At 34.4% G+C, this 17584-nt stretch overlaps 2 protein-coding genes across 2 annotated transcripts; both read right to left on the bottom strand.

Moving 5' to 3' along the window:
* Positions 1 to 5578: 5578 nt before the first annotated feature.
* LOC108816722 (nicotianamine synthase 1-like) lies at positions 5579 to 6535 on the bottom strand. The gene has a single exon (XM_018589289.1). It carries the CDS (start codon positions 6533 to 6535, stop codon positions 5579 to 5581), a length of 957 nt encoding a protein of 318 aa, XP_018444791.1.
* A 4561-nt stretch (positions 6536 to 11096) lies between these two features.
* On the bottom strand, positions 11097 to 15696 carry LOC108816159 (probable pectinesterase/pectinesterase inhibitor 47). The gene is made up of 4 exons (XM_018588730.2): positions 13330 to 15696; positions 12057 to 12411; positions 11777 to 11968; positions 11097 to 11679 (listed from the first exon to the last, which is right to left on the bottom strand). Exons 1-4 carry the CDS (start codon positions 14152 to 14154, stop codon positions 11171 to 11173), a joined length of 1881 nt encoding a protein of 626 aa, XP_018444232.1. The 5' UTR covers positions 14155 to 15696; the 3' UTR covers positions 11097 to 11170.
* Positions 15697 to 17584: the final 1888 nt, after the last annotated feature.

Here is a 17584-nt window from a genome sequence, read left to right as displayed (position 1 = left end):
TTAAGGTTTTTTTTTCCTGTTTATGTGTTTTTCTTAAAAAAAAAAAAATTTGGTCTGATTTATTGTTGTCGGCGAACTGTATCGTGATTATCATCACTGGTATTCATTGTGTTCCGTTGAACCAGACCCTGTCGTTTAGTAAGAGTTTGATTTCCTGTTTGATAGAGTCAGATACCGATAATTTTTTCTTTTCTTTTTGTGTTATTTTTTCTTAAACAAATAACTTACTTGGTCTGATTTATTATTGTCGGTGAACTGTATCATAATTGTTAACACTGGTATTATGTTCCTGTGAACCTGTTGTTTAGTATTGTGTTTGATTTCGTGTTTGGTAGTGTCGATACTGATAATTTTTTTTTAAAGAAACTTAATTAGTTCTGATAAATTCCAAACTATATTTCAGGGAACCATGATGCAGTTCCTTTGCATTTACGGTGAGTTTTTATTATAGAGGATTCTTGGTTATATGTTTCGCAAAGTAGAGAGGTGGACGCTCTGGATTCTGTCTTTTTCCGTCGCCAGCTACATCTATGTCTCTAGGCTCTTAGGTATTGTATCGCAGAACTACGTCTCTTCATTTCGTGATTATGATTTAGAATATCAGTTTGTTTTGTATTTCTTTGAGCTTAGGTTTTTGTCCAGATCGGATCTGATTATTTATGACTATCAATCATGTGTTTGTAGATTTGTTTAATTATGAATTGACGAGCGTCTAATGTAAGTTGAGCCCATTGTCACCTTTTCTTGGATTGGTTATGTTGTTTTATGTTGCTTTGTGTGGAATGATTTCGATCGATCTCAGTGTAGATCCTTACATTGGTTTCTTCAGGTTTTATCAGGCTTAGATGTTTTCCTCTGTTATTAAGCAACTTTTTTTATGGCCAAGCTTTTACCATTATCGACTTCACTCATTCCAAGAAGCAACCCATTGGGTTTTTTTTTAATGTTTGTTTGCTCTTATGGTACATGTAGATATATGAACAGACATGACTACCTTTGCTAGAGACTGTATCTGAAATTCAAATGGAAATGGGCCCGATGCAATGAACTGTGGGGTATTTGGGAGTCATGTGATATGCAAGAAGTCTCTCACTGTTGCGATGTTCATATCTCAAACCATCCAATTAGGCATGCTAAATTTTGGGACCAAGGTGAACATGTTTCTTTCTTTCTTTATCATTTGTATATTCTGAGTTTTATTAATGAAGGAATATGGTTGATGATTCCAGCTTTTGTTGTTCCACAGGTGGAAATAAAGAATTTAAATGCGTCTTCACCACTTAGCTGGAAAGTTGACTATGAGAGTATCAAGACAGTCACTTCTCTACAACCAGGTACAAGCCGGCTAGATTGTGGGAAGAAGGAACTCAGGTAGCAAGCTACCTTGCAACCAACGCACAAAAGACTATTCTTCCAGAAATCATAAACATAAAAGATATATGTATAGCTGTGATGAACTCATCAGGAGGATCCCAAGATTCAGAGGTATGATGATAAAATGATTACACTTAAAAATGAGAACCTCAGTGATATCTCTGTGATCTACAATTATTATGTTTGTTTATGTAATTAGGCTGTCAATGAGTTTCCCTACAATCAACTCACTGAAGCTGTACAAATGGTGAAAAAGCCTTACCTCAGTCAGTGCCAGTTATTTCCCATTGAGTTATTCAAGAAGATGTTTCATCTGACATCATTTTTAGTAAGATTTAATTTGTCTTGCTGTAGAAAGTAAAGCCTTTAGTTTATTTGAATATCACACTCCTAACATGGAACTCTTTTTTTTTTTTTAGCTCTGTAGTTTTCTGCGATATACCAACTATAGAAGACAAAACTCTTCTTTGAGTGGTATAGAATACTTGCCTGGATGGGAAACTCTTCTTAGTCAACATCAGATTTCATTAGTAAGCTTTCAGATCAAACTACTGTAACAAGGAGCCACTTCACTTGGATCCAACCACAAATGTGCCATGAGGATTAATGGCAAGAGAAGGGTGTTTGATGCTGTTGTAGGCAGTGCAAGCATCAATGGTTACATCAGCTATCGCCATCGCAGCACTTGCTATCGTCATCCACAAGAGTGCCAAGTAAAGGTGTAGATTACCAAGAACCGATATGAAAAGCATAGAGACCACTCCAAGGACCACCAAAACGAAGTAAGGGCGTCTGTGGAAGCCATAGATAGGAAGAACATCAGTGAGAATGCCCCAAAGAGGCTTAATGATCCATGGAATCTTGGTGATTGCGGTGAGAGCCTGAGACTGAAGGCTGAACCTCTTGAACATCTTTCATGTAGTACTCCGTGGCCACACGACCCAGTGAGCCACCAAGCCCTTGGTTTATACCGTAGAGTGAGACAACGCCGAAGACAAAGCTCCAGTGAAGCTCTTTGGATCTTTATCCGACGCACTGGACCCCACAACATATTACGGAAATGACTGTCCTTTGACCACCACACGGATGGATCCGCCGTTTTCGAGGTGTTGGTCTTATACTACTATAGGTGGTAAAAAAAGATTCAAGGTTTGGCTTAAATGTTGAAACTTTTGATGTGGGTTTGGTCTGAAACTGTGGGAAACAGATCCAGGACCAGAGTTGACTGAAGTGGGTGTTGTTCTTGGATTGGATATGAAGCTAAGATCGTATGAATGATGAATCTTTTGAGGTAAGGCAAGTCAAAGAACAGAGATTAAGTGACTCAAAATCTTAGCCTGGATTAAAGCTCAAAGAAACAAGAATGAAACTGGGGCAAAATAAGCGTCGTTGACTTGATTTCGTATGAACAACAAATGACCATTGAAGATGGAGAAAAAAAAGTGATTAAAGAAGTAAAATGATGAAACACAGATAAGAGAGAGAGGACGAAAGGGAAAATGTCAAGTTTTGCTGCTAAAATGTTTGACAAAACACATCTTTCGTTTCTCTTTCCATGAACAACATTCTTCTAATTTTTTTTACTTTCTATTTTCATTGCCTATCTATTTTATTAAAACAGAAGTACAAAATTAGATTAACCCTTATTTTTTCACTATATTTACATTATCATGCCACTGAGGTATTAAATGAAGTTATATCTAAGTATGATTGCATTTTCCTAATTTAAATAATATATTTAAGCATTTAATGTTGTTTACTAATTTAAATAATAGATTTTCTTAATAAAATCTTAACCAAAATATATTTCCTAATATATTTCGCATTGACATATTAAATATTTTTAATATTTATTAGTAATAAATAATAAAATAAAAATTCACACATCATTATCAATTTATATAACATATAAATAATATATAAAATATTTTGTTTCATATATTATTAGCATAATACTTCCATATATAAGTCCAATTAGTTATAAATATAGGATTTGTTTATATGATACACTGTGATATAATAAACTATTAAATCACAAAATATAATTATTTTAAAGTAATAAATAAAATCGTTATGTTTTAAAATGTTATATTAACAATTATGTAATACATTTTAATTTACAAATATATATATAGTATACTATTAGTACAGAGAAAAAAATTAAAGTGAAAGAAATATTTATAATATCACGGGTCAAGCTCTAAAAATAAACAAAAATAGCGCAACATTATTTTTCTTCAACAAATTTATTTTAATAGAAATTGTAGTTCCAAATATGGTTATATATTTTATGTATTTATAAATTTATTTTCTTTGTTTTTGAGGGATGCAAAGATGTTTGAATTGGAAAAAATTATGACCCACCTGTATATTATTTTAATTAGAAAGTTTAAAATTTATATCAAAAAAATTAATTTTAATTTTTATTATAAAAAAAAAATTCCAATTTAAATTTATATTTAAATATTATAAAACATCATTTAATATTAAAATAAAATTAAAAAACATAAAATAAATACCCGCCCGGTCGGGCGGGTCAAGATCTAGTTTCACTTAAAAGTAGAATTTTATATTAGAAACTATTTTTGAATGTAAAAGGTGTTTTTAAGAAAAAAAAAAACTTTTTTGGCAAATAAAATAGAGAGAATTTTAGACTCAAAATAAAAAGGGATTTATATGGTAGATTCAAGAAAATATTATGTTTTGCATCAAAGTCACCATAACATAGGATTGTGCACGGTTCGGATATCCATATTTTTAAATATATATAGATTTATTTTATATGTTACGAATATCTAGTTTTCGATTTTTTTTTGGTTTTGCAAATACGAATATGAAATATTAATAAAATAAATAAATATTTGCCGATATTCAAAAATATTTACGAAGATAGACGTAGCATTGTCGAAGGTGGTGAAAAAGGCCCGTGTTGGCTGATATATATCAACAATTAATTCGTGATTTGTTTCTCAGTTTTAATACTGCCTATGCATCTTTGTTTACTTTCGCTTATTTGGATTTTTCGCTTTTTGACATTCTCATTGGGCAATTTAAGTTTAAGGATTTATATTCTTCTTTTGGTTTTTTGTTCTACTTTATTCAATAAAAATCATATTAGTTAAGCAATGCGGAAACGAATTCCGGTTATAATTTACGTAGATATATGGTATGATGAGCATCGAGAATACTCAGACCCCTGAATACGATTGGATCACCAATATCCATATATTATTTTGGTAGTTTCGTTACACCAACATTTACATAGATGTATTAGAATTGATAATGTATGTCCACTGTGAGTCAGAAATGTTATTAATATTTAGGCGTGTTGACTACGTAAACAGAGACAGCATATGTATATATTTTTCTGAGTACAATGTTTATAGTAATGTTAATCAAAATGAAACATTTTATCAGTAACTATGGAAACAGATATATTTATATAACTGTCCATTTTCAATACAAATAAACTACAACACCAGTGTTCATAAAGCATGAGTTATTTAGACTGCTGTTACAGTAACATGTATAAATCTAACTAATATGTATATTTTTATATAGACCAAATCAGTGGTAGAGCCAGCCTAATCTTTTAAAGGGATTAACCTTATAATTTAACATTACTATAGGAGTCACAGTGGCTGATACTGTAATATATTCAGAGATTCTTATAAGAAATGCATGTAAATTTTTTCTTTTTTGTAAACACCACATAGATCATTTGACCCCTTCCAGCAAGAGTAGCTCTGCCACTGGAACAAATATATATATGTATATATATTTTTATTATAATTGTTTCAACAATTATTAAATATACATCCCGCCCGAAGGGCGGGTCGACGCTAGTATCCTATAAACTGAACGTTTATGGTTTTAGTGTGGTTTCAGTCTCGATTTATTTCCTTTTGAGTCACCATTACTACCATAAAATCATACATCAATCACAAAGAAAACAAATTTTTATTTTATTTTATTGATGATAAAAATGAGCAAAAAAAAAAGAGTTCTTCTGCATGTATCTTCACAGTTCATATCGAAGATCAAAGAACTCAAAATTCACCAACTTATAATTGATAAACGCAGCCACACACGTTAGGAAACACACAAAATCACATGAAATGAGATGAGAAATTAATATAAGACAAGAAAACATAAACACTTAATCTCAAGAGAAGAGATATGTTCATTATTTGTTTTGCTTTTATTACTCGATGGCACTAATCATCTTATTCTTCTTGCAACGATTGTTCATAATCGCATGGACCTTAGAGTAGTTACAAGGCATGAACATGCAATCACGAGTACCATTAACCCCGTTCGTGCTCGAACCACCGAGCTTACGTGCGATCACAACCGAGTTAACCACGTCATCGGTCGGGTGAAAGATGGTCAAAAGCTGGAAGCCTTTGAGATCAGAAGAGTCAACGATTGGGTATAAGAAAGCTCTAAGAGCATGAGCACTCCTTAGCATGAGTACAGCTCCAGGAGCCATGTGTCTCTCCAAGTGCTCGATGGCTTTCACCTTCGCCTCTTTGTCCATTCCCACGAGAGCCGCCAAGAAAACGACGTCGTATTCGTCTAGCCCTTCCGTAGCGTTTAGCACGTCCGTTGTGTGGAAGAACATGCGTTTCGAGAGGTCCGGGTCGCGAGACACGAGGCTCGAAGCGAGTGTGTTTGCGTGTGAATCGATATCAAAGTTGTGGAACGTTGCGTTCGGGAGGTGAAACTTAGCCAAGACGATCGATGTGAGAGGCATCGGGCCGGAGCCAACGAAGGCAATCTTGGTGGGAGCATGGCTCGAGTGTTGGCTCAAGAGATCGAATTCGAGCTTGCCTAGCTTGAGGTAGTTGTTGTAGTAAGGAAAGATGTTTAAATGGTCGAGTGGGTTTTGGTCTTTTTGTAAAGATCCCAAGATTGTGGAGAAGTGTTGCTCTAAATAACCTTCGGCTTCACCACATAGCTTGATGAGGTTAGATCTCATGTCTTTGACTTCTTCACTCATCTTTGTGACGTCGATGTCTGTGTCCGTGGGTAAGCACGTGGACACGAGTTGTCCGAACAGAGTGTCGACATTTTGTGAAGGTTTCAAACTCTCGAGCTTTGAAATTTGGTCGTATAAGTCGATGATCTGCTTCACAACAAGATTGTTTTTGCAAGCCATGTTATGATAAGTATTTGATTTCTTAAATATGCTTAAAAAAAACACCAAACCTAGCGGCTCATGACCACGTCACAACGTCTTCATCGTCACTATTCTCACTATCTTCTTCAGCATCGCCAACACCAACGATGAGCATCATCAAAGCGCGGAAGTAAGACTTCGAAAAATCTTGTGTTGTGGCTTTAAACCCCACCAAAATGTCGGTATTTATTGGCAGTTGTAGCATTGGGTCCATCCTTTGCCGAAATTATTTATCTATCTATAGATGATTCTATTCATATACGCAATTCGTAATCGGGGGTGTGGTCTGCCTCGTTTATAATATAATGATATGTTTTCAAGTAATCTCAGTATACATATAATATATATCACATTTTCATATTGTATTTTGCGAAAGAAACGTGCGTCACTAATCATTCCAAACTATATTTTTAGCCTTCCCGACCCTTACATGGCATGATCCACAACGTAGCTTGGATTACAACATGTTTACAACAGATCTTTCCAATTATACCGCTCATTTTTATGCGATCATGAATGTATACATATAAATGTAGCATCCCCATTAATTTCTGGTACATGTGGATAGATCTAAGAGAATTGTTTTAACTATGGATGTCACTAAAGTGTATTTACTAATTTTCTGGCCCACATTAATTTAAAATTTTAGAATTAAACATATTTGAACTGAAATAGTAGAATGATGAATGATCTATCAAAAAAATGATTCACGATAGCTGCAAGTAAAGACAAAACATAGAGAAAAATTATGCAATAATTGCATGATGAGTAAATAAAACTTTCGGATCTTGAAAAATAGGATCCACAGACCGAGTAAACGGGTGTAAATAACAAATTAACCATATACAAGTCATGGCGTTATAATAAGATTATAAGGACTAGGTATCGTACGGTACTCAACAATGTTTACGGATAAGTTAAACATGAAAATCATCCAATGTTTACAAGATAACTTATTGTAAAGTTTGGTAAATTGTAATTATTAAGGCATGTCTCAGAACATTGATCAGTCAACATGAAAATATATCAATTATTTTAATACGATATGTTAAAGAAATATGATATAGATCGATCGATATCATATTAATTATTATATAGCGTTGAATTACAAACACACCGTCAAATATAGAGATTCCATTCATGCATGCTTGGTTGGGAACTGGTAACAAAATTGGCTGGAATATATAACTCCGTTGGCGTCTACCCAGAGCCGTGCGAAGGTTTATACGAGCATCTCCGATCTCACTCCATAATTTATTCTAAATTGAGAAATGAAGTTGAAAATGGAGTGGAAAATGGATTGATGACCAAAAACTAGAGTAATGCTTTTATTTTTTGGTCATCACTCCATTTTCAACTCTATTTTTTAATCTGAAGTAAATTATGGAGTGGGATTGGAGATGCCCTAAGCGATATAAATTTTTTTCACAACTACTTATGCATTGAAAATAATAGTACCTACTACTATAGAGTAGAAAGATATAAATTAGACTAACAAACAAAATATTAATTATAAAAATCTTATTTTATTTCTCAAATAATATTTTTAATTAGATTTTATAGTTTTATTATAGATAAAAAAAATCAGTCAATGTTTCTTACGCAGTACTCAAACAAATTGTACAACATTAAAAATATTTTAAAAAACCGCTCTAACTATTCTATCTTTTAATAGTTAGCAACTGATTTCATTTTGTTATTTAAGAAAATCAAGTTTTTATCATAATTCCAAGTTTTCTTTATTCTAATTACCACAATGCTTTCATCCCATAAACTAATGTTTTTTAAAAATAATTTTATATCCTTGCTTTTTACATAAGATTAGTAAAAGATGATGCCCATAGTTTTTTATAAAAATCTGCTCCCGTAAGCGAATGTTTCATTTGTTCTCACCGAGGCACATCCCTGCATCTACCAAACCAATGTTTTGAAAACCGGACCGGACATCGACTCGGTGTAGCTATTGGTTGACTGGTTAGACCGGTTTAACCGGTCGAACCGGGTTTTTTATTTATATAAAAATGTATATAATTATATATTTATACTATATAAACTTTACTTCTACATATAATACTTTCTCTATTCTTTTTTTATTAACTCAAAATAAACAACAAACATAAATCTGATTACTATGTAAACTAAAAATTAAAAAAAAAACAAATGATTTACAGCTAAAAAATCATATTTATTTATATTTACAACTAACATTTCAAATTTTAAGAATATGATAAAATAAAAATAGTATATAGAATCAAAACTATATTTTTCACATTTTTTCTTAGAAAAATAAAAAATCAATTAAATAGTGATAGTTGAACACTAATTATAAAATATTAAATTTTAGCTAGTAATAATTAAAAACACTTAACTATATGTTAATTTTTAAGAACCGGGTTTTAAAATTAAACCGGGTCACCGGTTTTACCGGGTTTCAGCCGGTTTTACTGGTTTTTATCAAATCCAGGTTTTAAATCAAATCGGAATCGGCTTCTTCAGCGAGTCACGGTCGGACCGGTTCGACCGGCCGGTCCGATCCGGTTTTCAAAACACTGACCAAAACTTACCCATTTTCACATTATAATGACTATCTACTAAAACTTGCTCATTTTCACATTCTAATGGCTTTGACCCAAAAAAAAATTGAGTAAATTAATGAAGTTGATTTAGGAATTAGGATAAAAAAGCAACTAAATAAGAGTTTAAGACCAGTTTTTGTTTAGAAATATAATGCCATGACATTATACTATCCAGTAAAAACATATTGAGCTAACGTATACGACTGTTGATAAGACTGGAATCACGTAAGTCTCATAAAAATAGAACTAAACACAGCTGCAGGATGAAACGTAACACTCACTGAAAAGGAGTTACCTTCTCTTGTACACTTATATAATGATTGAACACAAATCGTAAATTCTCAAATATGGTTAAAATAAACAGAACTACAATATTGTTATGGACTATATATCATTCGGACATAGGTCACGCATATTAGAATAAATGATAATAATTTCGAAAATGATGATAAAGCATTGGATAAAAAGTAATCTATTTACACCATACATTCATGAAAAGTAGCAAAAAAAAAAAACAAGACAATACAAAAGAAAGCAAATTTAGATGTTGACATTCTAATTTTTTCTTGCAAATAAATATTTTGTTAGTCTGTGTTGTAGAAATCTTTCATGTGAACATTTATATAAGTTTTTGAATTTTTTTTTGTGTGATGATCCAAAAATACTGTAATTAAATTGAATTTTTAATTTTATTTTCTTTATATCCTAAAATATTTATGTTAAAAATATATTCCAAAATTTTGTTTTAATTTTAGATACAATATATCACTTTCTAAAAATATCAATTAACCACAGCCATATATGTAACGTTGAAACATTCAATTAACTGGATCACAATTCTTCTTAGAAACTCAAATAAAATCCTTGGGCCATCCAAATGAACCAAATAAGGACATAATTTATATTTTTAACCTATTTGTTGATATTTCATAAAATGTAACAGATTTTATTTTTCATAACAAATTTGATTAGTAAGAACTGGTCTTTGAAATAATAATTCATTTACATCAAATTATGTAATATGTTTTTTCGGTAAAACATTTTTTATTATTCTTCAGCAATTTGATTTTTATCAGCTGCTTTTAAACATCTTAAATTTAATATGTGAGAAAAATCAATATGTGAGGTTGAGAGGAAAAAACAGTTTTTTAAACTAACCTATAAAATTTATTTTTCTGAACTAAACATTCATTTATAGAGTTAAAGATAGTTAATCATCCTGAGAAAGAGAGTTTGATAGCAAGCACATATATGTATGAAGGGACCAGTGATCCAGACAACCATATATGTGGCCCAGTATAAGAAAAAGATGTTTACTATAGCAATCTAAAACAATTCCAGAAATCAACCATGTGCAATGGCTTGGGTAAACTCTTACTAAACATGTACTGCAATGGTACATTAACCTGTCCAACAGGTCAATATACTCTTTCGCGGACTTCAAATCAAACGTACCATAGGAAGCTATATAACTTCTTGTTGAAATTCAAGTCATGATCCTGATTGTTTTTTGCTTTTGTTTTATGTTTTAGTTACACAACATAAACAGTTAATCATATTTGTAAATAACAAAACCATCTTTTTGGAAGAAAAAAATCTAAAATAAAATGGTTGATACAATCTTTCACAAAAATCATGCATTAAATACATCAATGTGTTCAAGATTTATCTCGAATTTGTTTTCATCTTCGGTTTGAGGACTTATCTTACTTAGCTTATTTATCTGTTGTATTTTATGTTTATTGCCAAAGAAGATAAATAATTCATTTTTCTAAGGTATCGAACAAAATTGAGTTTTAGTAAAAATTAGTTTGTGTTTAAAAAAAAAAACATTAGTGCGTCACCTGATACAATCAAATTCCTGCTTTTCATTTTTCATTTTTAAAAATTGAAGGGTTGGTATCAAAATAATTTTTTTGGTTCATTGATATCAAATAAAATAGTTTAACAATAAATTTCGAAAGGTAAAAATGAATAAATTTTGTATTGCATTTATTAAATGGGGCAGGATCAGTTATATAATAGGGTAATACATTTTTCATTCCGTGTGAAGCAAACCGCCGTAAAAGGGAATATCGGTCTGAGGCAACCAAGTGTCGCCCAAAGTGAAATTATACACGGTGAAGTTCATGGCTTGTGCCAAGTTCAATAGGCTATACCCTGGCCACTGGACTCTCTTGCTTGTCTTAGCTCCCGGTCCAAAGTTGTCATATTCACCATATGAGATCGTATCTAGGCCGATTGTACCATTCCATTCTAGCCATCCCACTGGTTGGATAGCATCAGTGATGTATGATTGAATGTACACCGTTCTCGAGTAAGGCTTCCATGGCCGTCCAAGGAATGTCATGGCCGGGTTGGAGTCAGCCGCGAGGTCCGGGGCAGCCCCAATTGTGCAATTGATTATGGAGATTCCGGTTTTTTGGTTTGGGTCTGTTCTTCCCTGGGCTGTCACTGCATTTTTCTGGTTTGCCATAGGTTTTCGAGCATATATATTGCAGTTTTGAAATACCGCAGCTGCATTTCCGAAAATAAAATCTACGGTACCTGTAACAATAAACACAATTTAAAATAATATTGTTGTGTTGATTTGAAAAAAAAAAGTTGTGTTGGTTTGAAGTTAAAACTGTAAGATATAACATACCGTATATGTCACATTCACGGTAGAACTGTCTCAAAGAATGGACGTAGAGAGTATCTTGATAGCCTTCGAAACTACACCGATAAAATGTTGATCCATCCGCATTATTTCTCACGGCCACAGCCTGGTGCTTCTCCGGTCCAGCTGTATTTCGGAATGTCACATCAACTGCAACAAATCGATCTCCGACCACCGCTACAAACGCCAGTGAAATTATAAATCACAATTATAATTTGGTATCAAACCATTCCAAATGTAAGTAAGAAAAACGAAAATACTTTACCAAAGCTTGAAGAATTATAAGTAGTCCAGCCATCAATAAAACTATGGTTTCCAGTAATGATGGTTTTATTGATTCCATCTCCGATAAGCATTATGTTTCTCTTTTTATTCGATATGACAATATATTCTTCGTAAAGACCTTCCCTTGCATAGATGACGAAGTAGCCATCCTCCGGTAATGTTTTGTTAGGTGCTGCAGCGACGGCCTCGGTTATGGTGGTGAAGTTGTCGTGTTCGTATGGACCGACGGTCACTGCTTCTCTTACGAGGATCGAGCCACCGCTTGTCTCCCCTAGCTCACCTAAACTCCTATCATGCCTACACTCCTTGCTCTTGTCGCATGTTTTCCGTAAAACCTACAAAATAATTACTTTAAATTAGTTTTTATATACTTAAAATAATACTAAGCTTATGCATATTTTCGTACAACTATCGTGTTCATGCTTATAAAAGTAATGAACATGATAAAAGTTATGTACATAGTCCATGTGAGGGTATTGATTGGTCCGAAAAGATCATGTGGACACCCATGTGATCTTTATTCGTATTTCTTTCGTTGTTTGATTTCGTGTTAAGTTTCAGATAATTAATGTTTGTAGTTTTAAAATTTAAAGTCAAAACTCAAACGCCTTTCTATATGTTCACACGCATTTGTTGACTTATATCTGGCCATGTGCCATCGTTGGATGTCCCAAGTACGTACACTCAAAACGAAAATCATGCATGTTTTAGCACATAAGATTTTCATAAAGAAAATTCTTTTTGGTAAAATTTTAGCACATAAGATTATTTATTTAATGGTTGTCTGATTAATTTACATCCATCAGGAACTATCACCGACTCATACTTTGGTTAGGCTGTAAAAGAGTTATTAATACATCATCGACTAAAAATGATAAATTAATGTGTTTCTAATACATGACATTACCATCTTATTTGTTGTTTCCACTTTTAGTCAAATTGTATATTATATGTTAAAAATTACTAAATTTATATATGATTTATCACATTGTCTATGTTTTGAAATATTCCCGATCCACCAATGGTTGATAAAGAACTTAATAACTACTTTCACGTACTTATTCATTATTTAGTATTCATAACAAATTCAATATAACTAACGATTTTAGAGAATATTAAAATCCTTCAGAAAATAATACTTTATCTAGCAATTTCTTAGTATATCTAAACATTCTAATCTGACATATAGATTAATATAGTCTTTAGGCTACTTTTGCCGTATATAATTTTGAAATATTAATAATAAGGATTACCTTAATTAAAGTCTCGAGGGGTTCACGAATAGCTTTGTTACCACCACCAAAGATCTTCCCCTTGGATCCTTTATACCGCTTCAGATTACGGGTAAGCGCGTTACTCACAAGCCCCAACGATACACTGTAGAGCTGCGTGACGTTCCCCAACGGCGATCCAATCACGGTCGCAAACGCGCTCTTAGCCTCCTCAAGACCGTCGAGGCACGTCTGCTGGTTCGTCACGACGCCGCCGAGAAGGCTCGACACACGATCAACGAGCGCCTCCGTCATCAGCTCGGCTGCTTTCAGCTCATCCGTAACCGCTTCAAGGTATTCAACGCTAAGTGCCGCCAGGTCGCCGCAGTCGGCAACTGCACTGACTTCTTCCGGTGTGGACGTTCCTGGATCTTTCTCCACGCGCTGTGCAAAGCGGTTGATGACGTTGGAAAGGCGACGTGCTTGTTTGAGGCATTGCTTGAGTGTGAACTTTCCGTAACGGTATGGATCGGACGGTGAGGATTTGAAGGCTGAGAGGATTGTGCGGCAGAGCTTCGGGTAAGGAGTGGATTTACAAGCGACGTTGGCTTGTTGTGATGGAGACTGCGCTGGAGGCTGTGGCGTTGGAAGTGATGGAGGCTGCGATGGAGGATGTGACGGTGGCTGTGATGTAGGTTGCAATGGAGGCTGCGAGGGTGGTTGTGATGGAAGATGCGATGGAGGATGTGACGGTGGTTGTGATGGAGGCTGTGTTGGAGGCTGCATCGATGAGATTAGCAAAGCCCATGACAGACAAATAAGAGTGATCAGGGACAAGAGAGATGAAGAGAAGTGTTGTGTTTGCATTGTTTTAGTTTTTGAGTTTTTATGTCTTCCTTCTGGATGTCCTCTAACTAAGTGCTTGTCCTATTTAAAGTATATGCATGGTATGCCATGCATGGTAGAGAGAGAAATTAATGAATAATGTAATGCATGTTGCCTTGTTTAGTAATTATTAGACCGAGGAAAATAATACATGGCTTTACGAAAGTATATATTGGCAGTATATATCAATTTCAGTCTGATCAAATAATGGACTTTCAAGATTTTTGTAGATGCTCTTCTGAATAAGTTACCGTAAGATCCAATGGAGTGCAACAGATGGTCGAGTCGTACATTGACCAAAATATATAGATATTAATATATGATATTGTGCAAATATCGAAATAGGATGGTGGTGTTATTATATGAGTCTAGAGTAGAACCTACGTTCATATCAACTTTTTGAGCGAGTTTTTCAAAAACAAAGTTTTTAGGCTGTTTAAGAATTTCTACATGGTTTTTAATCATTGTTTTCTAACCATATATACCTATCCAAAGTCCAAACTATTGCACAACACACACACACAAACATGTGCAGCTAGGGCTGGCATAATTCGATTAAAAAAAAGCTAGGGCTGGCATAGCCATGGTACCTTACTTTCACTACATTGTTTTCTTGAATATTGTCTTAATTCCTTTTTGAAAGAAAAAAATAATGCATATCATAATCGTAAAGAAATGATTAATCAGTAATTTCTTGATCATATATTGGTACATTTATACATGACTTATTCTTGGATTCACCCCCTAGGGTGAACCTTTAGGTTCACCAACCAATAGGATTGTGTCATTTAAGATTTAATATCTTTTAAAAAAGGAAACAAAATATTATCGAATTATATTATACTTTCAAAATAAAAATTAAATAAAAATTATATTAATCACAAAAACAAAACTTTTTAATCTAAAACAAATATTTTCAAAAAATATTTTTAACGCTCCCAACAAACATTAAATCTTAGACTTTTGGATAAATTTTAAATTTTAAGATTTATCCAAGAATTTCGGATTTACCCAAGGGTTTAGGGTTTACCCAAAGGTTTAGGGTTTAGGATTAGGATTTAGGGTATAGTTTTTTTTAAATCAAAGATTTATAATTTATCCAAAGGTTTACTAAAGGATTTAGGGTTTAACATTTAGAGATTAGTGTTTTTTTGTGGTATTATTTTTTTTTTTTGAAAAAATAGTTATTTTTTTTGCATTAGTATTATTTTATTTATTTTTACTTTATTTTTTATTTTTAAAACGTAATATAATTTGGCAATATTTTGTTTTCTTTTTTAAAAGATGTCAAATTTGAAATAACTAAATTCTATTGGTTGGTGAACCTAGAGGTTCACCTTAGGGAGTGAACCCAAGAATTACTCTTTATACATCCTAATTTACGGTCTATATACTCAATCATACTTCTGACAATTAGACCTCAAGTTTTCTTACATTTTTGAATATATACGACCATAATATGTGTGTTTATTATATTTTTTTTTTTTTGTGCGACATTAATTCTATTAAGCAGGAGAAAAGATAATGAGCCCAAACATGGCCCATTACCGAAGTTCATACAGGCTGAAGAGAAACTGAAGCCCGTTTAGCTAAACAATCAGCTTGACGGTTTTCAGATCGAGGAACATAGACGAAAACGATAGATTCAAACAGAGAAGAGATTTGCATGATATCTGAGACGACACCGAAGATCTCCTTGATCTGCTGTTTGTTTTTGATAGCTCTGATGAGCGTTTGACAATCGGAGCACACCCGGAGCTTTGTGATGTTGAGATCAACCGCCGCGAGGATGCCTGATCGGATTGCTAGAGCCTCCGCCATCAAAGGGGAGGAGACGTTGTCGACTCTTGAAGATCCCTCCTGAGACAGATTCGTATCCGGAGAGGAGAAGATCCACGCAAGGCCCGATCTTCTTGTCGTTGCTTCCCAAGAGGCGTCCGTGTTGCATGTCGTGATCGGGAGTCTGGTTTCTTCTCGATGTGACCGAGGTATTGGAGATAATCCCTGCTGCCTTTTTGGGACATTATCTTGCGCTTGAATCCACTCACGAGCTAGAACTAACCCTTTTGTCATGGTTTCGATAGGGCTGAAGTGTTTGTCTTCGAAAATCAAACGGTTTCTCGCCGTCCAAATAGACCAAACGATCCAGGGGAAGACGGAAGAAGAGATACCTGATGGTGGGAGACAAACAGCCTTACGAAATTTTATAAGTACAGATTGGAAGGAGTCGGTGGCAGCTATGTGAACTGCAAGGGAGAGAGGAACATTCTGCCACACTTCTTGGGCGAAATTGCAGAGGAAGAAAGCGTGCAATGGAGTCTCTGTTTCCCCACATCTGGGACATTGAGTATTAACTAGCAGACCTCTACTCTGTAAGTTTTCTCCTAGCGGTATAGCTTTCTTTAACACCGACCAGAGGAATACTCTTAATTTAGGAGAGCATTTTGCTGACCATACATCTTTGATCCAGTTGAAAGCTTCTACATCATCGGAGGGCACTTGTCTTGGAGTATTTGCAGCCGAGTGGTAGCCAGACTTTGTGGTGTACACGCCCGATTTCAGAGGTTGCCAGATGAAGATATCTTCCGCTCCTGATGTGCTCGGTCTCAACGTCTGAATATTTCCACTCCATTCAGGTAAGAGCTCCTCAATTCTGAGCTTGTTCCATTGTAAGTCGTCCGTGAGGAGATCAGAGACTCTGAGGTCTAGGGCGTTTTCGTTGATAGGTCCAAACAGCTTGAGGTTTGAGTCTAGGGATATCCATGAATCGTTCCAAACCCTTGTAGTGCGACCGTTCCCAATAGCCTTTCCTAGGTTATCCTTTAATAGGTTTCTGCCATTAAGGATTCCTCTCCATCCATGCGAACAATTTGTGAGAGCTTCAACCTCTAGGAAGTTCTTTTTATGACAGTACTTCCCTTTGAGAACTCTAGCTAGTAAGCACTCAGGTACAGTAAGGATCCTCCATGCTAGTTTCGCAAGTAGCGCCTGGTTAAAAAGCCGTATATCTCGCATACCCAAACCACCTAGAGCCTTTGGTTTAGCAATATTATCCCATGAAACCCAGCACATGCTTTTTTTATCAGCAGATGAGTCCCACCAGAACCGAGTTAACGCTGACTGTATTCTCTTACAGAGACTGAGGGGGAGTTCGAAACAACTCATTGCAAAAGATGGGATAGCTGTAAGCACTGCCTGCAGCATAGTAAGCTTTCCTGCCTTGGAGAGGAAGCGAGAAGACCAGCTTGCTGCGCACTGTCTGATTCTGTCTACAATAGAGGTAAACAGATCCCTCTTTTTCCTGCCAAAATGCTCTGGCAAACCCAAATATTTTCCCACACCACCCTCTTTGGTTATTCCTAGAATGCTTTTTGCTGAGTTCTTTATCTCGGGTGATGTTTTCTTTGAGAAG

This window comes from Raphanus sativus, chromosome 7 (assembly GCF_000801105.2).
Source record: "Raphanus sativus cultivar WK10039 chromosome 7, ASM80110v3, whole genome shotgun sequence".
NCBI classification, from domain to species: Eukaryota; Viridiplantae; Streptophyta; class Magnoliopsida; order Brassicales; family Brassicaceae; genus Raphanus; species Raphanus sativus.
Note: the sequence above shows the minus strand (reverse complement) of the source record. Positions and strands in the feature narration are given on the sequence as shown.

Bases quoted from the DNA above. Each gene is read 5' to 3' on its own strand.
- LOC108816722 (XM_018589289.1), bottom strand. From the start codon at position 6,535: ATGGCTTGCAAAAACAATCTTGTTGTGAAGCAGATCATCGACTTATAC.
- LOC108816159 (XM_018588730.2), bottom strand. From the start codon at position 14,154: ATGCAAACACAACACTTCTCTTCATCTCTCTTGTCCCTGATCACTCTT. The intron at 12,412-13,329 runs GTAATCCTTATT...ATTATTTTGTAG, and splicing joins CCCTCGAGACTTTAATTAAG to GTTTTACGGAAAACATGCGA. The intron at 11,969-12,056 runs GTAAAGTATTTT...TGGCGTTTGTAG, and splicing joins TTATAATTCTTCAAGCTTTG to CGGTGGTCGGAGATCGATTT.